The sequence below is a fragment of the Nerophis lumbriciformis genome, linkage group LG34 (assembly GCF_033978685.3).
Source record: "Nerophis lumbriciformis linkage group LG34, RoL_Nlum_v2.1, whole genome shotgun sequence".
Taxonomy (NCBI): domain Eukaryota; kingdom Metazoa; phylum Chordata; class Actinopteri; order Syngnathiformes; family Syngnathidae; genus Nerophis; species Nerophis lumbriciformis.
Window position 1 is genome coordinate 25,226,985 of NC_084581.2, and position 24,359 is coordinate 25,251,343.

General features: G+C 41.3%; 2 protein-coding genes across 2 annotated transcripts in view; one reads left to right on the forward strand and one right to left on the reverse strand.

The window, feature by feature from the left end:
* Window positions 1-4,591, reverse strand: part of lama4 (laminin, alpha 4) — an 81,756-nt gene extending 77,165 nt beyond the window's left edge. The window contains exon 1 of the mRNA XM_061929016.2: window positions 4,366-4,591. Within this exon, the coding sequence (XP_061785000.1) occupies window positions 4,366-4,488 (123 nt within the window). The 5' untranslated portion in view covers window positions 4,489-4,591. The remainder of the gene's footprint in view (window positions 1-4,365) is intronic.
* Window positions 4,592-4,691: 100 nt separating this feature from the next.
* frk (fyn-related Src family tyrosine kinase) overlaps window positions 4,692-24,359 on the forward strand; it is a 46,536-nt gene continuing 26,868 nt past the window's right edge. Inside the window, exons 1-2 of the mRNA XM_061928139.2 lie at window positions 4,692-5,221; window positions 17,339-17,460. Of these exons, the coding sequence (XP_061784123.1) occupies window positions 4,848-5,221; window positions 17,339-17,460 (496 nt within the window). The 5' untranslated portion in view covers window positions 4,692-4,847. The remainder of the gene's footprint in view (window positions 5,222-17,338; window positions 17,461-24,359) is intronic.

Consider the following 24,359-nt stretch of genomic DNA (forward strand, 5'->3'; position numbering starts at 1 on the left):
GTGTCGTCCTCGCCAGTTTCAGGTCCTAAATGGCTGTCAAAGTGTACCAACCTGTTGGAATACCTACTCAGACTCCTTCTGTCCATGTGAGATGCATGATTTATGATTTACAATAAACTTACAGGGAGCAAGGAAGCGAGGAAACAGTAGACCACTCAATGATGTTTCCTGTTATTTCTTGTAAGGCAGTGGTTCAAAAACAAAGTTCAACCAACATGTTCTTAGGTTGAATTATCCGTAGGTTACCTGCTACTTTGGCTGTTGTTTTTCCTGATAGAAATACAACAATAATATACTAAATTAAGTGCAACCAAATGTTTTCAGGTTAAATGAGCAGTGGTTTGAACTGCTACCACTAGCGTTTGAGGTGTAGGGTTTTTTTAAATAATTTTTTTGAAAGACAAAAATTAAGCATCTTGTACTTTTTTGAAGTGAGCGTGCTTACTGTGTTTATTCAACTCACATTACAATCACATCAGAACTCCTATTACATCATCCTTGCGCCAACAATTAGACATGACCAGCATACTTGCCAACGTTGAGACCTCCGAATTCGGGAGATGGGGGTGGGGGGTGGGGGGTGTTGGGGGCGTGGTTGCGGGGGCGGGATTGAGGTGCAGGCAGCATACCCCTTCCCCTTCGAGCTGAAATTCTTTTTTCCAATCATTTTGGAACTTGCAAGCGTATTTCTTCTTCTTACTCGTCGTTGCCATGTCTCTTCTTCGTTCTTCTGCTTTGTCTCCTTCTTGTTGTGTGTGCAGTTGTGCACTAAGCTCCAAAAGCCGTAGATGTTATTGTAGCGTCCCGGAAGAGTTAGTGCTGCAAGGGATTCTGGGTATTTGTTCTATTGTGTTTATGTTGTGTTACGGTGCGGATGTTCTCCCGAAATGTCTTTGTCATTCTTGTTTGGTGTGGGTTGATAGTGTGACGCATATTAGTAACAGTGTTAAAGTTGTTTATACGGCCACTGTCAGTGTGACCTGTATGGCTGTTGACCAAGTATGCTTTGCATTAAATTGTGAGTGTGTGTGTGTGCTTGAAGTTACCGTTATAATTAAACCAGTTAAAAAATCATACAACGTGTCAGAGTAAAGACCATTGTCAAACCCGTCCAACGCTACATTTTTATGTGACTTGACCGTCAGGCTATTTATATGGAGGTAAAGCGGACGCCTGGACAGCATGCGGCTGTTAAGGGGTGAAGGTTTCAGGTGAGAGAGAAAGCTAAAGGCAGTGACTTTAAGGCACGCCCCCAATATTGTTGTCTGGGTGGAAATCGGGAGAAATTCGGGAGAATGGTTACCCAGGGAGATTTTTGGGAGGGGCACTGAAATTTGGGAGTCTCCCGGGAAAATCGGGAGCGTTGGCAAGTATGATGACCAGTCAACAAATAATCAAACTGTTGAACTACTCTCATTTTAATACACAACTCCAATAATTAACAAAAGAGCAAGTATAACCAACTCCTACTTTGTGCTGCTGCTATGCCTGGGCAGTCGGCATGTGTGCAATGCCATGGTGCCATAGTCAGTTCAAGAGATTTATTGTGTTACCATTGTATTTTACAAATCCTACAAACAGTGAGCGACTTATTAAGAACATCTCTGTCTTTGCAAAAGCCTGTTTCCACAAAATGGACCGCAGTGGTGGCTTATTTATTTCTCATTCACCTGCTTCTCTTCTGATATCTTTACCGTCTTTATTTATTTAAAAGTCCTAAAAACAATTTTTTATAAAGCCTGCAGATATAGCCAATGTTTTATTTTTCGGTATCGATAAAATAGATTAATTACCTTTTTAAACAATGCCAGATCAATATATACCTTCTTCTATTGACACAGAAGCTATTCACTGAGAACTTTGATGATGATTACCACGCATTTAAAGTATGGTATTACCAACTGAGAGAAATGTTACAAACCATTTCATATTCACAACTCATACGGTTCTGCAGATGAAAATTTGTACATCATAGTCTTTTTTTTTTTTTTTTAACTGCCTGCATGGGACAAACCAAAATAAATGTTCTTGGAAATTAAGTGTGTATATTCGATTTTTGTGTGTATCATTTTATTGTAATATAACATTAAATTTAGGATTAAAGAAGAAACTCTAAAAACGTGTTAAGAACTTAACTATTTTGTAAAATGTTATTTTAACTCTGTAGAGTGTGGAGCTATATAAACCCCGAAAAAGTGTTAACTTGCTTAGTTTAACTCGCTTAGTGTTAATTTAACCCAGTTTGGTGAATTAAAAAATGAATTTTGACATAGTGTTAAAGACAACTCACAAAGTGTTAATTTAACCCAGTCTGGTGAATTAAAGAAGCACTCTGACATAGTGTTAATGACAACTCACAAAGTGTTTATTTAACCCAGTCTGGTGAGTTAAAGAAGTATCTCTGACATAGTGTTAATGCTAACTCACAAAGTGCTGATTTAACCCAGGTTGGTGAGTAAAAGAAGGAACTCTGACATAGGGTTAAATGATTAACTATTTTGAAAATGTTAATTTAACTCTGAAAAGTGTGGAGCAATATAAACCCTTAAAAAGTGTTCAAATCAACTCTGTGGGAGTTAATTCAACATTCCAGTTTTTGCTGTGTATATATGTTGATGCACCTATGGTAGGATTTACAGCCTCAAGTATTTTTTAATACAATGCCACAAGCTTGGCTTACCTATCTTTGGGCAGTTTAGCCCATTCCTTTTTGCAAATTTCTCTTTGCAGCACCTCTCAAGCTCCATCAAGTTGAATGGGAATTGCTGGTTTTCATCCAGGATGTCTCTGTACATTGCTGCATTCATCTTGGTCTAGTCAGGGAGGTGACCAAGAACCTGATGGTCACTCTACCAGAGCTACAGCATTCTTTTGTGGAGAGAGGAGAACTTTACAGAAGGACAACCATCTGTGCAGCAATCCACCAACCTGTACGGTATGTGGCCAGTCGGATGCCATTTCTTAGTAAAAAGTTTTTGTATGTGTGCACGTATGTGTTTACGACACAGGGCGAGTGACCACTGAGAACACCAATCATTTTATTCAGGCAGGTAAAAAAATGTACTGCACAAACTTTGTATTTGTGAAAAATATAGACCGTTTTAACATAAATGTGTTCTGTTGAATCACAAATGGTTTGCTTTGAAAATTTTACTCTTAGGATGAAGTCTTATTTAGATGATGGAACACAGGCTGTCGGGTTTAAAAATGAATTGTCCTGTCATCTTCTTAATGACGTAAGTGTGCCGCAGGGTTAAATTCTGGGACCACTTTATTTAGTCTGGACATCAATAACCTGCCATCTGTGTGCTCTGAATGCCCATCCATCCATTTTCTACCGCTTATTCCCTTCGGGGTCGCGGGGGGTGCTGGAGCCTATCTCAGCTACAATCGGGCGGAAGGCGGCGTACACCTTGGATAAGTCGCCACCTCATCACAGGGCCAACACAGATAGACAGACAACATTCCCACTCACATTCACACACGAGGGCCAATTTAGTGTTGCCAATCAACCTATCCCCAGGTGCATGTCTTTTGGAAGTGGGAAGAAGCCGGAGTACCCGGAGGGAACCCACGCAGTCACGGGGAGAACATGCAAACTCGGGATTGAACCCAGGACTACTCAGGACCTTCGTATTGTGAGGCAGACGCACTAACCCCTCTACCACCGTGCTGCCCGTGCTCTGAATGTGAAGTACAAAATGTATGCAGATGATATTGTGATCTATGTACATGAGAAGGAAAAGCAAGGAAATCACAAAAAAACTTTCTAAAACTATGGCGTCTGTTTCCAAATGTCTTTACAACTCATGCCTTCATTTTAATGTTTTTTCACGACGAGGAAATCCGATTTACTGAGTTCGAAAGTTCTCTTGCCGTCTGAGAAGTGTTGTATCCGAAATAGCTGCAATCGCTTACTCTTAAGGTATTCATGTATGATTTCCACAAGCGTCTGTACAGACGGAAGGAGAAACACGGGCATGTCTGGATGACTCGCCTTCATATTTCCAGTGGTTAGCTCAGTTACGAAACCGCTTTATCATGAAGCTGGCTGTAGCGCGTTCTTTCTAACGTCACTTCCTGTGTTGGCTGTGGTCTTTCTGGCGTCACTTCCTCTCCGAACTCAGTTTGTAAACGATCAATGAGTCCATACAAAGTTAAGAGCCAGAGATTCAAGAAATACATGGCGCACTTACCCGAGTATAAAATTGTCCGAGGAGGGGAACCTTAAACGATAGTTTAGTGTGGCTGAAACGGGGTTTAGGCTAAATAATTATTTGTTTAGTGTAGGCATAGCCTTAGTGTATTAAATCACAGTTACTGAGAGTGTGACATACCAGGTTTCCCATGAGTATGCTTGCTTACCTCACACAAGAAACTGTTGTTATTGGCTCTGCCGCATTCTCCGCCAGCTTTCACTTCCCATATGTTTCTCCCTTTCTGGGATGTGGGAAATGTATACAATTGCTCTACCGCACAACAGGGCATGTTTACTTGGCAAACACTCTTCAATTCAAAGAAATGTAAAACGAGGAAGTGCAGTGTTGCGAAGCGCCGGCTTCAAACTGTTATGAAACATGGCGCCCTGTAGTCACGTGAGTGTCTTTTGACCAATCATATTGAGGAGATCGCTTGATAGCGGGTATGTACATACTCTCTATACACGTCTTTGAGCGGAAGCCACGCCCCTCCTCATGAGGTGCAGGTGTTCGACGCCCTGGCGACATTAACTACATGCTCACCCGGGAAGTACGCTGCGCTCCAAAAAACAACATTTTATGTGGAAATAAGTTGTTCAGCAAATCACAGTCGCTCACAATGACTTGTGGTGTTTGATTTGGAAGACCATGGATATCCAAGCGACGTGTTCAACGTGTTGGGAGAGATTTCTGGCTTTTTTTAAGAAAACGGACCAAATTGATAGTCGGCCGAACGAGCGGAAGACAGAAATAACCCACGACGACTCCATCCCGGCCCCTGTCGTACCACAAAACGTCAAACCGCCGGAGAGCAATGCAAATAATCATTTTGTCGCACTGTATAGCTACTCTGCTCGCACCGAGCAAGACTTGAGCTTCAACGCAGGGGACATCTTGGAGGTGATGGATACAACCGCTGAAGACTGGTGGCTGGCAAAAGCGCTAACTGGGATTTCAGCAACATCTCACGGATACATCCCCGCCAATTATGTGGTCCCAGTTCAGAGTATTGACGCAGAACCGTAAGTATCTGCGCCACTAACATTATCCATTTCCTGGAACGCTTTCTGTTTTCTTATCAGTTTTTTTATGGCTTTGTGTGATTAATGTGTTGAACCATTCACATATGCTGCAACTTTGATATTTATATATTTCTAGTGGAGAATTCGAGAGGTACATTTCAGTATCGATCTAATACCGATATGTAGGGAGCGATACCAAAACGTTTTATTGTATCGTGTGGTGATTGTTGCGTTTAATTGGTTTATTATAATCAGAATAAAATACAGAACAGACCTAAATATGTTGTCTGTGAACAATTTAACAATATTAAACAACAAAAATGTAAGACTATAACAATACAGTATCCAGTTTTAAATTCAACTCATTCATCAAGTTAAAATGTGTCCCTCTTTTTTATTCTTTAAACAGAATATACTAAATATATACCTGTGTGTGTGTGTGTGTGTGTGTGTGTGTATATATATATATATATATATATATATATATATATATATATATATATATATATATATATATATCCATCTATCCAACTTTTGCCGCGTATCCGAGGTCGGGTCACAGGGGCAGCAGCCTAAGCAGGGAAACCCAGACTTCCCTCTCCCCAGCCACTTCGTCCAGCTCTTCCCAGGGGATCCCGAGCGTTCCCAGGCCAGCCGGGAGACATAGTCTTCCCAACGTGTCCTGGGTCTTCCCTGTGGCCTCCTACCGGTCGGACGTGCCGTAAACACCTCCCTAGGGAGGCGTTCAAGTGGCATCCTGACCAGATGCCCGAACCACCTCATCTGGCTCCTCTCAATGTGGAGGAGCAGGGGCCTTTCTTTGAGCTCCCCCCGGATGGCAGAGCTTCTCACGCTATCTCTAAGGCAGAGCCCCGCCACCCGGCGGAGGAAACTCATTTCGGCCGCTTGTACCCGTGATCTTTACCTTTCGTTCATAGCCCTAAGCTCATGACCATAGGTCATGAGGTGTGTGTATATATTTATATATATATATATATATATATATATATATATATATATATATATATATATATATATATATGTATACTGTATGTGTATATATATATATATATATATATATATGGCCCATCCCTAGCAATATTAGTTTATATATTTGCACTATAGTGTGTGTGTATGTGTATATACGTGTATATGAATGTGTATACAGTGTTGGCGCTAGGAATCTTCAAAATGGGGTCCCTGGGACCCCATCAATTCATAAAATGGGGTCCCACAGTAAATTTATGGGGTCCCACTTTATTGTAACCGTTTTGAAAACAAATGATAAATGTATGCATTATCCTGTTATATCTCACATTCTATATTGTGTTTTGGAAAAAGGTTGTCATAAACGTTAATTAATTAATTTAAAAATTAACACAAAAGAAAACAAATGCACTAATTATGATCGATAAAACTTTCGGCGAATCAAAATTTAAGAAACTGTACCGGAAAGTGCATTACTTTAAGTCGACCAAAAATAAATAATTCATGATTTGACCCGGCAAATATACCGGATTTTCCGGACCATAGGGCGCACCGGATTATAAAGCGCACTGCCCATGAATGGTCTATATTGAATCTTTTTTCATACATTAGGCGCACCGGATTATAGGGCGCATTAAAGGGGTCATATTATTATTTATTTTTTCTAAATGTAAAACACTTCCTTGTGGTTTACATAACATGTAATGGTGGTTATTTGGTCAAATTGTTGCATAGATTATGTTTTACAGACCATCTTCAAGTCGCTTTCTGACAGTCGCTTCAGGATGCGTCTTATTTACGTGGCTCACCTTCTACAGCGTCTTCTCCTTGTCATCTTTGTTGTAGCGGTGTAGCGTGCAAGGACTGTGGGAGAAATGTCAAAAGATGGAGCTAACTGTTTTAATGACATTCAGACTTTACTTAAATCAACAACGGAGCAGCGTCTCCTCATCCGGAAACAACCACATCGGAAATGTAATAACTAATAACAAAAGTTTCTTGGGTGAATAATTTAAATTCACTATACCGGTATGTTTTAGCACTTTAATGGCGAGTTTACTGACAGATATAAGTAAGAACTTAACACGGTTTTATATTAGAAATGGCACTAAAACATTTACTACTAAAACATTTTTATAGATTTTTGAGCGCTGTGTGTAAGGTGCTATATTTTCAATGGAACATTTAAAATGTTGGTGTTGTTTACTTGAGACTTATCTCTTATGTTTGACTGCCTGGTCACACTTGTAATTACACCCTGTACCAAATGAAATACTGTCGTGTCCCGAAAGAGTTGGTACTGCAGGGAATTCTGGGTATTTGTTCTTGTGTGTTTATGTTGTGTTGCGGTGCAAATGTGGTTGTCATTGTTGTTTGGTTTGGTTTCACAATATGGCACATATTTATGACCCTGTTGGCGATGTTTATACGGCCACCCTTAGTGTGACATGTATGGCTGTTGAGTAAGAATGCCCTTCATTCACTTGCAACATGGTCATTTATATAGGCCAGAATCATACAGAATACCAATCTGTCTTAACGTTTTAGATGTATGAAATTGATCACCCCTTCCTTCCAACGCTTCAAATGCATTATATATTGAGTGAGCTCAACCTTATAATCTGGAAAATGCAATAAACATAACGCCGGCGCAAAGCGAAAATCGGTTAAAAAAAAACTAAATTAAGCAAACGTGTGCGACGTGTGGACTTCCGGACTTGAGCGTCCTTTCTGATTTCAATGCGTAAAAAGACACAGTGCGTTAATAACTCAAACACTGTGTATACGTATGTATATATGTATAGTGTATATGTATGTATATTAGGGCTGGGCTATATATCGAGTTTGGAAGATACATCGATGCATTTTTTAACAAAAAAATAATTAAGGAAATATCGTAATATTAATATAATTCACGTTAAAATGACCAAACACCGCTTATTTGTTGTGTTCCTTGATTCTCCCCCGCTCCCTCTCATGGGCTACTAAACCCCTCTCCTTCCTCCTTCCAAGACGCGCTTGCATGTATAAGAACATCCATGATTGGTTGGTTGTTTACTATGATGAGTCACGATTGGTTGAGATTGGGGCAAAACATTAGGGATAGGGCGGGTCATCGAACCAGGAAGGGAAATCACAACAGACATCCCAAATGACGACGAGAGAGTCGTAGAAGAGAAAAGGGAATTTTCAAGAAGGCTATTTATATAATAAAAAAAACTAGTGGAAGATGGCAGAGGGATTCTCTTGATTAGATTTTTCTTTTAGCGATGTAGACCACGTCCAGAAAACCCGTAATGTGTCTACGGCCACATTTGGACAAATGTGTGCGTCTGGATAAAACATTAATTTGAGTTGTTTATCATGTTAGCCCAAAACAAAACTGTTCTCCAGTTGCCAAGCCTATTTTGCACAAGAAATGCTGCCAAAAATGTATGCCGAAGTGAGGAAGATCATAGCCGCATAATTAAGTCAAGTCACTTACTTGGCTCTGACCAGAACCGTACATGTGTGACAGTCCATTACATCGTCGACTGGGAATTAAATAATTTTTTTATCTGAGTTTGATACATTTTGTATTATTTGCACAGCTATGTTATTTTACGTAGAAATAATATTTTTCTATTTTATTTATGTTATGTAATTCTGTGCTACTTAAACAGTTTCTTTTCTGTGCTGTTAATACCCATCTTGACTAACTGGGTTAATAAAAGTGCCACTGACTGTTTATAGTACAGTTGTCATTCAGTTTAATTTCAGTGAATCTCGCTCAAAAATGAACATCTTTATTTGTATACTTTCACCGGAAAATATATCGAGATATATATCAAATATCGAGTTTAAGTAAAAATATACCGAGATATACTTTTTCGTCCATATCGCCCAGCCCTAATGTGTATGTGTATATGTATGTATATACTGTATGTAGTAGTATACATGTGTATATGTTAGGGCTGGGCGATATGGCCAAACCTGGCTACTTCCTATTCCAACCATTCTGCAATGTTGGATGCTGAATGTATTTCCTCTAGTGGCATGGTCGTAAGGCAGATTGACTTCATGTTCCATTCGTCTCCAATGTAATGGCATGTATTGCCAAGGTAGGCTTCTGTGGCTACACTTGTCCACACGTCAGTAGTGAGAGCAATTTTGCTCTGGGTGGCTTTTATGTCAGTCTACACTGCTTGGAATGTCTGCTTGTACTTCCTCTCCATCACTTTGGTAAAATGGGTCCTCGAGGGAAGAGTATAACCAGGGTTGAGGACGTAAGTCATTTGTCTAAAACCTTCATCCTCCACCATTGATAGTGGCCTCATGTCAGTTACCAACATATTCAGGATACCATCAGTCAATGCAGCCGCTTGCTGTCGTGTGCAGACCTTCCTTTGTACCAAGTCACTAATGCTGGGTTGTTTCTTTCTGAAATGAGAGAAACCATATAATGAACGTACATAGTAGCATTATTTACATGTAACTCAATACATACCTAGTTGATTTAATTAATCATTTCTGTCGTAAAAGGCAAATACGCCACCACATTAAAAAAAAAGCTAAATTAAATAAATGGACATTGGGAATGCAGCATACACCAATAATAAGACAGAAATGTAACTCATCAGATCAGAACTGGATCAGATATTGTACATGTTTCTGTTGTGAAAAATAAAGGATTAATTTTAGGCTGCCTCTGAATAATAGCATGAAATATTCCAGCACCTTCATAACGTTTAGTTATACTAAAGCGTCACTCAAATCTAAATAGATTTATATAGCTTTATCGGCCCGGCTACATTGATCCATTATGAAACGAATCTGAGATGTTTCTGTCCGTTACGTTTATTTCGAAATTGGTAATCGTGCGTTTTCTCTCTCAAAACGGAGTCAAATGGGTCGAAAACACATTATCAGCCCCACGTTGCAACAAAGGGATAACGTTAACGTTACTCACAAAAAAGCTGAACTCATGAATGCCTGTTGCGACTCAAAACAACATAGAAAATGCACTCTCTAAGAAGTTCCTAACACTCTTGAAAGTTAATACACAACAGTTGCTGCTTCGCTTCCTTAAAAAAATCTCCTCGTTAACAAAATATTAAGAACACACAAAGACGGACACAACAGATCAATGTACCCTAACTATGGACTTAAAAAGTTACGTACTGTGAGTTCTTCCCTTCATCCATGGCTCGAACATGTTTCTTCTTCAGGTGCTCCTGAAGCAATGTTGTACTTCCGTGCCCTTTTGCAGGAAACAGTCTTCTTTGAAGTCTTTAAAGTAAAGTGTTCCCACACTTTTGACAACTTAGGTCGTACACTTTTCTCCATTCAAGCAATAACCTCAATATGTTTCTCCGCTGAACTATCCGTACTGTTTTCCTCTGCCATTTTTCGAATGTTTCCAGGAAAAGGAGACTGCACATGACACATCATTGACTGGCTTACTGCCACCTCATGAAACGTAGCCTCATCGCCCCCGTGGCGCTGTTTTGTACTGTTTTTGTACTTACTTTGATTATTGTTTCTCAGCTGTTTATAAACGTTCCAGTTTATAAATAAAGGTTTATAAAAAAAAAAAAAAAAAAAAAACATAGCCTCAGTGCATGCGCATATCATAGATCCAACGAATCGATGACTAACTTAATCGCCAACTATTTTTATAATCGATTTTAATCGATTTAATCGATCAGTTGTTGCAGCCCTAGTATGTATATATGTGTATATATAGGTATATGTATATATGTGTATACTGTATGTATATACTGTATGTGTGTGTATATACTGCATATATATGTATGTATGTGTGTATATATGTGTGTGTATATATGTATGTGTGTGTATATATGTATGTGTGTGTGTGTGTGTGTGTGTGTGTGTGTGTGTGTGTCTATAGATGTGTATATACATGTATTAGGGCTGCAACAACTAATCGATTAAAATCGATTGTAAAAATAGTTGGCGATTAATTTAGTCATCGATTCGTTGGATCTATGCTATGCGCATGCGCAGAGGCAATTTATTATTATTACTATTTTTTTTAAATTTATACAGTTTTTTAATTTGTATTTTTATAAACCTTTATTTATAAACTGCAAACAGCTGAGAAACAATAATCAAAATAAGTATGGTGCCAGTATGCTGTTTTTTCCCCCAATAAAATACTGGAAAGGATAGAACTGTAGTTTGTCTCTTTTATCCGATTATTAATCAATTAATCGAAGTAACAATCGACAGATTAATCGATTATCAAATTAGTTGTTAATTGCAGCCCTAATATGTATATATGCGTATGTATGTGTGTCTATGTATATATGTATTTATGTTTATAGATATGTATATATGTGTGTATATATTTGTATATATGCGTATTAATGTGTGTATATATGTACAGTATGTGTATATGTGTATATACGTGTGTATAGATGTATATGTATGTATATACAGTATGTATATGTGTATATATGTACATGTATATATGTATTAATGTATGTATATGTATGCTACATTGCGTTGAGGACAAGTTTATTCTCTTGTCACTGTCATATTTGCAGGACACAGCTAGAACCTGTCATCAAGTTGCATTATCACCACATTGCTATAGTATTAAAATGTTTTATGATCTGCGAATTCATAGCATTTATATCAGATATTATCCATCGCACAACCTTTGGAGTTTTGCCCTTATGTGTCCATGGAAATAATCCCTTAGTTTGTAAATAATATTAAAATACTCGTAATATATTTCAATAACGGAACAAAAAATACAGTGATTTCATTATGCTAGTATAGTATAATGGTATTGATATTTGTATCGAGCTGTCCACCTTTAGAGAATGTTCCCAAAAAGTTAATAATTGTCAAAGGCCCTGAGATGGTTGATGTTTAACAATTGCCTTTTAGAACGTCACAGCTGTCCTTCAGTATTTTAACTGGGACTTAAATATGTCCTCTTATCTTTTCTGAAGTGAAGTTTATAGACATGGATCATTAATGTTCTGGTCATCTGTTTGCAAATAGCTTGTTGAAAATATTCAGGTATTTTTTCCAAACACAATGCTTTGCAGAGGGAGTGCTTGAGACACTCCAAACAATTGTCAATAGAAAGGTATGCTCTTGTTAAATGTCTAGCTTCTTGGCTATATACCTGTTTTACTGGTTCTCTACATGTTAAAAAAATGTTTCGGTGAAGGTTTTTTTGTCCTGTCCAGCTTCTCAGGCAAATCATATAGTTGATGTAGATCTGATCTCATTGGTAACCGTTTCCTCGAAACATGATCTGAGGTTTGACAGAAAACAAAAAAGCAAAATATTTTAAGACTTAATTTTTTTAATCTTGTCTCATGTGAAGGTTAAACATTTTTAGACATTTTCTTTCAAGATTGCAGCTGTACTTGATTTGTAAATTTTTTGTGTGCCAAGATGCTTTTCTCAAGTCTTTTTGTTCTTTGTTTGTCTATTAATTAATTATTATTTAACAAATGTCCCTAATATAGTTACACGGAGGAAAAATTAAGATTTATATTAACTTTCACATTCTTCCACACCTAAAAAACACTAACTTTCATCACAATATTTAGGAAAAACTCCCACAAAATTAGGAATTTCAAAAAATGTTTCTCAATTCCTGGATATAATCTAAAATTGCTGTCAAACCCTGTGCTCCTTAGAGTTAAGGTTACAAAGAACATGTAAAACATTAATAACAAATTAGTAAAATCACAAATTGGAGCAAAAATAAGCCTGAACTTTTTACGCACCTTGAAAAAGCTGTCATGAATACGCATATTATGCCACAACAATCGGAAAAGGCGAAAATTTGGACACACTGAAATTTGTAGTTACACATTAAGCAGTAAAGTTTTACGCTGTAGGAGTTTAACAATTGATCGATATATTGATTCAAGATAATTTTAAAAGAGAATAGATCGATTTTATCAATACTAGGAAAAAACAAAACATTGAATAAGAACGACAGACTAAATGAATTTTATCACTTTTAAAAATAAGGACGTTAAATGTTAAGTTTATTTGCCCGTCTGTGTTGTCATCAAAAGAAAAATCCTCTGATGGTTCAGAAAGTTATAACAAACTCAAACGCCACAAGACAGTATCATAAACTACAACACAACAACTTTCAGCTACAGCACGATTGCAAAAGCCACAACAAAGACAAATGACACAATACAATAATTTGAAGCCGCAACTCAACTTTAAGCCACAAAAGACACGACCAACACAATGGATCTGACACTGGAGCAAGTTACAGCGACGCACTGACCTCCAGAACACAACATGAAGCGACAACAACGTGGCAGCCAAGGAGAAGTCATTGTATCAGAAACAAATACATTCAAGAGATGGATCAAAGAGGCTATGGAAATTAGGAAGCTATGTGCCAACACCATCAACAGGGATGAGGACATACATGCTTCCACATGTTGGAAGGCTGTCCTTCATTGGTGACGCCAAGGTGTTGAACAGATACTGTATGGTTGGGTCGAGGAACTTTCTTTAGCGGGTAATTCTACTGCTAAAACGTTGGTTACTGTATGTCAATGGATGTTCTCATTCATCCAGGTCATTGTGCAACAAAACTCTGAGGCAGAGACTAGTGCGTCCTAAAGATGGGACACTCCACACCCAGAAAAACAATCTGTTGTATGTTATCCAGTGTAATGATGGATGCACTGATTCATATATTGGGAAAACAAAACAACCACTAAACAGACACATGGCACAGTATAGACAGGCAAACTTCTCAGGCCAAAAAACTCTGCTGTCTACCTGCACTTCAAGGAGAAACAGCACTCCTTTGAAGACAAAAATGTACAGATTCTGGACAGGGAAGACTGATGGTACGAAAGAAGAGTGAAGGAAGCCATCTACATCAAAATTGTACAACCATCCCTGAACAGAGGAAGTGGTCTGTGACACAACCTACCTCCCACATACAACACTGTCCTTAAAACCATTCCAAAAATACTCTGCAATTTAGCCTCCAACAAATAACAGGAGTTAGAAACATTCTGGCCACAGATGCTCCTTTGTGCCATTTGTGCCATTCCTTTACAACTGAATAGAATGCTAACGTGGGCGATTCCGACGATTTTGAGCTGGTAGTGGTTGATCTACAGCGATTGCTCTGCCACACAATAACTCAATGCTAACGAGGGGAAATTTGACCCTAACGACTGTCATTGGCATTGACAGTAGGATTGCTCGTTTTCATCAACAGTTGTTTTTCCTCACTACGATGGGACGAAAACTTCCTTGCCCAGACACACCCTCCTGGTGTTGCAGTAAGAAAAATTGGGGTTTTGGCACCAGCAGCTAGACTATCTGACTAATCTAAATCTAAGATTCGATCTGACCGATCTTAGTCTGTTAGCTAGAACTGATGAGGATGAGAGGCTAATAGTCTTCTAAGACAAACGATCGATTGAATTCCCTAAGAAGTTGGTTCCTGTAGTTTTATTGAAAATTGCATGAATGTTTAGAATGTGAGCAGAAAAGTTTTCCTCTTGTTAATGCAACCTGAGACTGTCCTGAATCGTAATTGCAACCAAAAATACAGAATCAAATCGTTAAAACAAATCATTACACCCCTAGTACGCTGACAAGCTACTGTTCTCTAAATAGTTGATAGGTGATTTAGCGTCGTTCTACAGCCCCAAAATCAGTGAGGTTGGCACATTGTGTAAATGGTAAATAAAAACAGAATACAATGATTTGCCAATCCTTTTCAACCTATATTCAATTTAAGAGACTGCAAAGACAAGATAATTTTCATTCAAACTGGAAAACTTTATTTTTTGCAAATATTAGCTCATTTGGAATTTGATGCTTGCATCATGTTTCAAAAAAGCTGGCACAAGTGGCAAAAACGACTGAGAAAGTTGAGGAATGCTCATCAAACACTTATTCGGAACATTCCACAGGTGAACAGGCTAATTGGGAACAGTTGTGTGCCATGATTGGGTATAAAAGCAGCTTCCATAAAATGCTCAGTCATTCACAAACAAGGATGGGGCGAGAGACACAAATGCGTGAGCAAATTGTTGAACAGTATAAGAACAACATTTCTCAACGGGAATTTAGGGATTTCACCATCTACAATCCGTAATATTAAGTTAAAGTACCAATGATTGTCACACACACACTAGGTGTGGCGAAATTTGTCCTCTGCATTTGACCCATCCCCTTGTTCACCCCCTGGGGGGTGAGGGGAGCAGTGGGCAGCAGCGGTGCCGCGCCCGAGAATCATCTTTGGTGATTTAACCCCCAATTCCAACCAAAATGGGTAATGAGTCCCATTTTTATAGTCTTTGGTATGACTCGGCCGGGGTTTTAACTCACAACCTACCGATCTCAGGGCGGACACTCAAACCACTAGTATCATCAAAAGGTTCAGAGAATCCGTAGAAATCACTGCACATAACATTGAATGCCTGTGACCTTGGATTCCTCAGGCGGTACTGCATTAAAAACCGACATCGGTTTGTAAAGGATATCACCACATGGGCTCAGGAACACTTCAGAAAATCACTGTCAGTAACTACAGTTCGTCGCTACATCTGTAAGTGCAATTTAAAACTCTACTATGCAAAGCGAAAGCCATTTATCAACAACGACCAGAAACGCCGCCGGCTTCGCTGGGCCCAAGCTCATCTAAGATGGACTCATGCAAAGTGAAAAAGTGTTTGTTTTTTGGACTGAGGAGTCCACATTTCAAATTATTTTTGGAAACTGTGGACGTCGTGTTCTCCGGAACAAAGAGGAAAAGAACCATCCGGTTTGTTCTAAGTTCAAAAGCCAGCATCTGTGATGGTATGGGGGTGTATTAGTGCCCAAGGAATGGGTAACTTACACATCTGTGAAGTCACCATTAATGCTGAAAGGTACATACAGGTTTTGGAGCAACATATGTTGCCATCCAAGCAACGTTATCATGGACGCCCCTGCTTATTTCAGCAAGACAATGCCAAGCCACGTGTTACAACAGCGTGGCTTCATAGTAAAAGAGTGCAGGTTTTAGGCTGGCCTGCCTGTAGCCCAGACCTGTCTCCCATTGAAAATGTGTGGCGCAATATGAAGCCTAAAGTACGACAACGGAGACCCCGGACTGTTGAACAATTTAAGCTGTACATGAAGCAAGAATGGGAAAGAATTCAACCCGAAAAGCTTAAAAAATTGGTCTCCTTACTTCCCAATCGTTTACTACTGTAAGTGTTGTTTAAAGGAAAGCTCATGTAACACAGTGGTAAAAGTTCCCCTGTGCCAACTTTTTTTCCAATGTTTTGCTGCCATTAAATTCTAAGTTAATGATTATTTGCCAAAAAAATGGTTCTCAGTTCGAACATTAAATATATTGTCTTTGCAACATATTCAATTGAATATAATTTGAAAAGGATTTGCAAATCATTGCATTCTGGTTTTATTTACGTATTACACATCATGCCAACTTCACTGGTTTTGGGTTTTGTACTTGCAGGAGTGTTCTACAAAAGGTTCTGCAACTCAAAAGTTGTGAACTAGCTTGTAACAGAAATACACAAGAACTAAGAGATAAAAGAATTGTTCTCGCAATGGCGGCTGTTGTTTGCAAATAGAATTAAAAAGGCCCCAACTATGTTCTTTCTATGAACTATTCAACGTCCCTAATGGGTAGTAAGAACTCCAATCTCCTCTGGTGGAACATATTTAACAGGGTAGTTTCTGGTGGAATTTGCTGGTATTTTGATTTAGCTGGGTAAATGGGAAAGTTCCCGCATTGGAAAGGGGCCCAATGCTTGTCAAGCAGGTGCTGCACTTCACAACTTGATTCCCTGCCTCCATTATGTGACGTTTCTAAAGCGATTCAAAATCGTTTACATCTGCATCTCGATGCATGTTTTTCTCCCAACTTATAAGCAGAGGTATATAAATGATTGAATGATTCTCAGATAAAGTAATTCAATGATGATGGATCATGTTAAGAAAATGTATGTTTCTGCGATGTGTTGCATCCATTGTTACCAAACCACTCGGGCAGCATTCAAACAAAATGAACCATCAGACTGTTCATGGATCCAGGTTATGGAGGGCAGTTTTGGGCTTCTGGCCAACTTTGATGTTTTCCCTTTCCATGTACAGATGGTATTTTCCGGAGACCAAAAGGGTTGATGCAGAGAAGATGCTAGTATTTGGGAAGAACCGCAGTGGAGCCTTCCTTGTCAGAAAATGTGAAACCCAGAAAGGAGACCTGTCCATCTCACGTAAGAAACAATCAATTATTTTCCCCTTGAGAAATAATTCAATACTTATAGAATACCTACAAAATAGTAACGTTGCACACTTTTTACGCCAATGATGTGATTTATAAAAAACAACAATTTGGCGGGAGAATGTGCGCACCTGCGTGCAAACTCTTATAATGCTAATGCATATTTAAGGCAGTGAGAAATGGAGACATGAACTTCAATTCACACAAAGTGTGTTGGCGTTGCCGCTGCCGGGACAATACATTTCCATGCCAGTCAGTAGCTATGTGCACATGGACACATTTAATCAGATTAAAAGCCTAACCCGGAGGTCGGCAACCCACACCCTTAGAGCCGATGCGGCTCTTTAGTGCTGGCCTCGTGGCTCTCTGGAGCTTTTTCAAAAATGTATTAAAATGGAAAAAAAAATATATTTTTTGTTTTATTACGGTTTCTGTAGGAGGACAGACATGACACAAACCTCCCTAATTGTTAGAAATCACACTGTTTATATTAAACATGCTTCAGTGATTAAAGACTATTTGGCGAGCGCCGTTTTGTCCTACTAATTTTGGTGGTTCTTGAACTTACCGTAGTTTGTTTACATTTACAACTTTCTCCAACTTTCTGAGACGTATTTTATGCCACTCCTTTTTTGTCTCATTTTGTCCACCAAACTTTTCATGCTGTGCGTGAAGGCACAAAGGTTAGCTTTGTTGAGGTTATTGACTTGTGTGGAGGCCTAATCAGGCATATTAGGTCATTGCATTACTGCAAGATGGTCGATGCTAACATGCTATTTAGGCTAACTGTATGTACATATTGCATCATTATGCCTCTTGTGTAGGTATATTTGAGCTCATTTAATTTCCTTTACTTATGTCCTCTGTGTATTTAATTTAGTTGTGCAGGTCTCATGACACATTATCTGTATGTAATATTGCCTGCATTTCTGATAGTTGTTTGTGTACCGACCACAGCAAACGTTACCCAGCTTGCAAAGATTGTAATAAATCTACTAGAAGAAGAAAGCCTGCCTTTTCCTTTAACTTGGACACACATCTATATACCTTTGGCATTTCTAAGCTAGTAATTTCCAGGAGTGATCTCACCCTCTGAGAAGTCTCCATTTTACAATGATTTTGAATGTTGTAAAAATGTATAGAATAAATATTACATTTCAACATTTCTGTCAACAAAGATTTGGGTCAGCCTATGACACAGTCATTTTGATAGTAGGCTAATATAACTAATATAAACACTTACAATGTGTTGTCTTCATTATAACACTTACACAAGGCTTTTAATTTTTTGCGGCTCCAGACAGATTTTCCTTTTGTGTTTTCGGTCCAATATGGCTCTTTCAACATTTTGGTTTGCCGACCCCTGGCCTAACCGGAATAAAATGCTTCATGTAAACACGCCATTCGGAATATTTTGACCTTATCACACATGTTCGGATCAGGATTTCATTTCGATCAAGACGAGTGATTTATGCTAATAGTCTTTCGGACTGTAACGCATGAAAACACATCTTCCGAATTCCTTACAGCGCATGTCTTTGACGTCGGCTATACTTTGGTGGCGGACGGGGGAATATATTAAATAGTCTTGGAATGAAGCAATTTTCTTGTTGCTGTCTCCCCCCATTTAAGATGTACATAGGTAGCATTATATACTGTTGAGTTTGTTTCTCTGAAAACAATACTAGCAAAAATAAAAGTATTGAATAGAAGGAAAAATTACCGTGACACCGTCGGACAAGCAGGAATGCACAATGCAATGTTTGTTTACAGCGGAAGTCACAGATTTTTTAGCACCTGCAGTGAGCAAACTCGTTCAAAAGATGGCGCCGTAGCGCAAGCAACAACACATTTTTCCGTTTATGGTATGGTGCTGCGCATTCCGATTTATGGTGTGATGCATGAAAATGCACGTCATAATCAGAATTTTTTTCAGGGTCCATGTACAAAGGAACATCTAATCCGAATTATGGTCAGATTAAATCAATTTTGCTCATGTACACGTGGCTACTGTGTCAACTTCCACCAGCTCCACTGCGTTGCATGTCTACTCTAACCCAGACGATCCATAGCAAATATGCAAGGCTTTTATTTTTAGCCGATGCCGCAGCAAACCTGCAGTTTGGCACAGATGCGGTAGGTGGGACAGGAAGTACTACGCAAACAAAATAAATTCAATTGATTTTCGGAATAAAATGCATGTTTAATAATACCCATGTTAAAAGCACAAAATACACCATCCATCCATCCATCCATCTTCTTCCGCTTATCCGAGGTCGGGTCGCGGGGGCAGCAGCCTAAGCAGGGAAGCCCAGACTTCCCTCTCCCCAGCCACTTCGTCCAGCTCTTCCTGTGGGACCCCGAGGCGTTCCCAGGCCAGCCGGGAGACATAGTCTTCCCAACGTGTCCTGGGTCTTCCCCGCGGCCTCCTACCGGTCGGACGTGCCCTAAACACCTCCCTAGGGAGGTGTTCGGGTGGCATCCTGACCAGATGCCCGAACCACCTCATCTGGCTCCTCTCGATGTGGAGGAGCAGCGGCTTTACTTTGAGCTCCTCCCGGATGGCAGAGCTTCTCACCCTATCTCTAAGGGAGAGCCCCGCCACCCGGCGGAGGAAACTCATTTCGGCCGCTTGTACCCGTGATCTTGTCCTTTCGGTCATAACCCAAAGCTCATGACCATAGGTGAGGATGGGAACGTAGATCGACCGGTAAATTGAGAGCTTTGCCTTCCGGCTCAGTTCCTTCTTCACCACAACGGATCGATACAGCGTCCGCATTACTGAAGACGCCGCACCGATCCGCCTGTCGATCTCACGATCCACTCTTCCCCCACTCGTGAACAAGACTCCGAGGTACTTGAACTCCTCCACTTGGGGCAAGATCTCCTCCCCAACCCGGAGATGGCACTCCACCCTTTTCCGGGCGAGAACCATGGACTCGGACTTGGAGGTGCTGATTCTCATCCCAGTCGCTTCACACTCAGCTGCGAACTGATCCAGTGAGAGCTGAAGATCCTGGCCAGATGAAGCCATCAGGACCACATCATCTGCAAAAAGCAGAGACCTAATCCTTCAGCCACCAAACCAGATCCCCTCAACGCCTTGACTGCGCCTAGAAATTCTGTCCATAAAAGTTATGAACAGAATCGGTGACAAAGGGCAGCCTTGGCGGAGTCCAACCCTCACTGGAAACGTGTCCGACTTACTACCGGCAATGCGGACCAAGCTCTGGCACTGATCATACAGGGAGCGGACTGCCACAATCAGACAGTCCGATACCCTGTACTCTCTGAGCACTCCCCACAGGACTTCCCGAGGGACACGGTCGAATGCCTTCTCCAAGTCCACAAAACACATGTAGACTGGTTGGGCAAACTCCCATGCACCCTCAAGGACCCTGCCGAGAGTATAGAGCTGGTCCACAGTTCCACGACCAGGACGAAAACCACACTGTTCCTCCTGAATCCGAGGTTCGACTATCCGGCGTAGCCTCCTCTCCAGTACACCTGAATAGACCTTACCGGGAAGGCTGAGGAGTGTGATCCCACGATAGTTAGAACACACCCTCCGGTTCCCCTTCTTAAAGAGAGGAACCACCACCCCGGTCTGCCAATCCAGAGGTACCGCCCCCGATGTCCACGCGATGCTGCAGAGTCTTGTCAACCAAGACAGCCCCACAGCATCCAGAGCCTTAAGGAACTCCGGGCGGATCTCATCTACCCCCGGGGCCTTGCCACCGAGGAGCTTTTTAACTACCTCAGCAACCTCAGCCCCAGAAATAGGAGAGCCCACCACAGACTCCCCAGGCACTGCTTCCTCATAGGAAGACGTGTTGGTGGGATTGAGGAGGTCTTCGAAGTATTCCCTCCACCGATCCACAACATCCGCAGTCGAGGTCAGCAGAACACCATCCTCACCATACACGGTGTTGATAGTGCACTGCTTCCCCTTCCTGAGGCGGCGGATGGTGGACCAGAATTGCTTCGAAGCCGTCCGGAAGTCGTTTTCCATGGCCTCACCGAACTCCTCCCATGTCCGAGTTTTTGCCTCTGCGACCGCTGAAGCCGCACACCGCTTGGCCTGTCGGTACTTGTCCGCTGCCTCAGGAGTCCTATGAGCCAAAAGAACCCGATAGGACTCCTTCTTCAGCTTGACGGCATCCCTCACCGCCGGTGTCCACCAACGGGTTCTAGGATTACCGCCACGACAAGCACCAACTACCTTGCGGCCACAGCTCCAATCAGCCGCCTCGACAATAGAGGCGCGGAACATGGTCCATTCGGACTCAATGTCCAGCACCTCCCTCGTGACATGTTCAAAGTTCTTCCGGAGGTGGGAATTGAAACTCTCTCTGACAGGAGACTCTGCCAGACGTTCCCAGCAAACCCTCACAATGCGTTTGGGCCTGCCAGGTCTGTCCGGCATCCTCCCCCACCATCGCAGCCAACTCACCACCAGGTGGTGATCGGTGGAAAGCTCCGCCCCTCTCTTCACCCGAGTGTCCAAAACATGAGGCCGCAAATCCGATGACACAACTACAAAGTCGATCATGGAACTGCGGCCTAGGGTGTCCTGGTGCCAAGTGCACATATGGACACCCTTATGTTTGAACATGGTGTTTGTTATTGACAATCTGTGACGAGCACAAAAGTCCAATAACAAAACACCACTCGGATTCAGATCCGGGCGGCCATTCTTCCCAATCACGCCTCTCCAGGTTTCACTGTCGCTGCCAACATGAGCATTGAAGTCTCCCAGTAGAACGAGGGAATCACCCGGGGGCGCACTCTCAAGTACTCCCTTGAGTGAATCCAAAAAGGGTGGGTACTCTGAGCTGCGGTTTGGCGCATAAGCGCAAACCACAGTCAGGACCCGTTCCCCCACCCGAAGGCGGAGGGAAGCTACCCTCTCGTCCACCGGGTTGAACTCCAATGTGCAGGCTCTGAGCCGGGGGGAAACAAGAATTGCCACCCCAGCCCGTCGCCTCTCACTGCCGGCAACGCCAGAGTGGAAGAGAGTCCAGCCCCTCTCGAGAGAACTGGTTCCAGAGCCCTTGCTGTGCGTCGAAGTGAGTCCGACTATATCTAGCCGGAACTTCTCCACCTCGCGCACTAGCTCAGGCTCCTTCCCCCCCAGCGAGGTGACGTTCCACGTCCCAAGAGCTAGCTTCTGTAGCCGAGGATCGGACCGCCAAGTGCCCTGCCTTCGGCTGCCGCCCAGCTCACATCGCACCCGACCTCTATGACCCCTGCTATGGGTGGTGAGCCCATTGGAGGGGGGACCCACGTTGCCTCTTCGGGCTGTGCCCGGCCGGGCCCCATGGGGGCAGGCCCGGCCACCAGGCGCTCGCCATCGTGCCCCACCTCCGGGCCTGGCTCCAGAGGGGGGCCCCGGTGACCCGCGTCCGGGCGAGGGAAATCTGGGTTCCTTGTCAGTGTTCCTCATAGAGATCTTCGAGCTGCTCTTTGTCTGATCCCTCACCTAGGACCAGTTTGCCTTGGGAGACCCTACCAGGGGGCATAAAGCCCCCGGACAACATAGCTCCTAGGATCATTGGGACACGCAAACTCCTCTACCACGTTAAGGTGGCAGCTCAGAGAGGAGCACAAAATACACGTACATTAAAATACACCCCTTTTCTCCTTCTCCAGTTGTATCTTCTGCCTCTTTGTTGTTAAATGTATCCCACATACCAATTGTGCCATGCAAGTGTGCCATTTCATCGCAAGAACCCGTATGTGTCATCACTCCTTGAGTCTGGCAGAGCTCCAGACAATGGCGTGCGTTTTGTTTACATCCAGTTTTGGTTGCACGTTTTTTCGTGATCAAAGTATTTTTCCTGTGGTCAATTTATCGTTGCATCACTTGTCAATAATGCACAAATAATAGACTATATATATAATTTCATACTGTAACAACCAGCTAATGTTAATGTTTTATGTTCGTGTTGTTTGGATTTGATGCCAGTTTTTCCCATGTTTACAAACACACCGTCCGGAAAAGTGATTGGCGGAGAATGAGGAAGCGTTGTTGTGTGTCCGGCGGGTAAGCGAAGACTTAAAGAGACAAAAGTGTTTGCATGGGAGGTAAAACCTGTTGGAATCGTGCCGTTTGTCATTATAAAATTGGTAGTAAAAGTTAAAAATAGCGTCAGACTTTATATGATTTCTTTTAGGGGCTACAATATATTATCCGTCCATCCATTTTCTACCGCTTGTCCCTTTTGGGACTTGAATTTGTTTTCAAGTACAAAAAAAAAAGTTATTTTCAAGATGTGGCAGTAATAAAAATGCAGTGGTGGCGCGCCACATTCAATTACATCAAGGAGAAACCCTCATATATAACCATTGTGAAGTGAAGTGAATTATATTTATATAGCGCTTTTTCTTTATTGACTCAAAGCGCTTTACATAGTGAAACCCAATATCTAAGTTACATTTAAACCAGTGTGGGTGGCACTGGGAGCGGGTGGGTAAAGTGTCTTGCCCAAGGACACAACGGCAGTGACTAGTATGGCGGAAGCGGAGATCGAACCTGGAACCCTCAAGTTGCTGGCACGGCCACTCTACCAACCGAGCTATACCGTCCCATGATGAATATATATACACATAAAATGTTTATTGTATTTAAAATATGTATTGTACTGTTTACTCTCACCTTTTCAGTCAAATTGTTCTGTTCAATTTTTAATAACAGTACACAATGTTGCATATTAATGTATGTACTTGACTGAAAAAAGCACTAATATAAAATATCTAATCTATAAATGTAAAAGCATATTAAAAAGATTGTTATACAAACAACAATGTCACACATGTTATATGTGCTGATGTTGTTAGAAAGTCAAAATTAAAGTATTGACAGTTTATTTCAAATCCTGCAGTTTCATT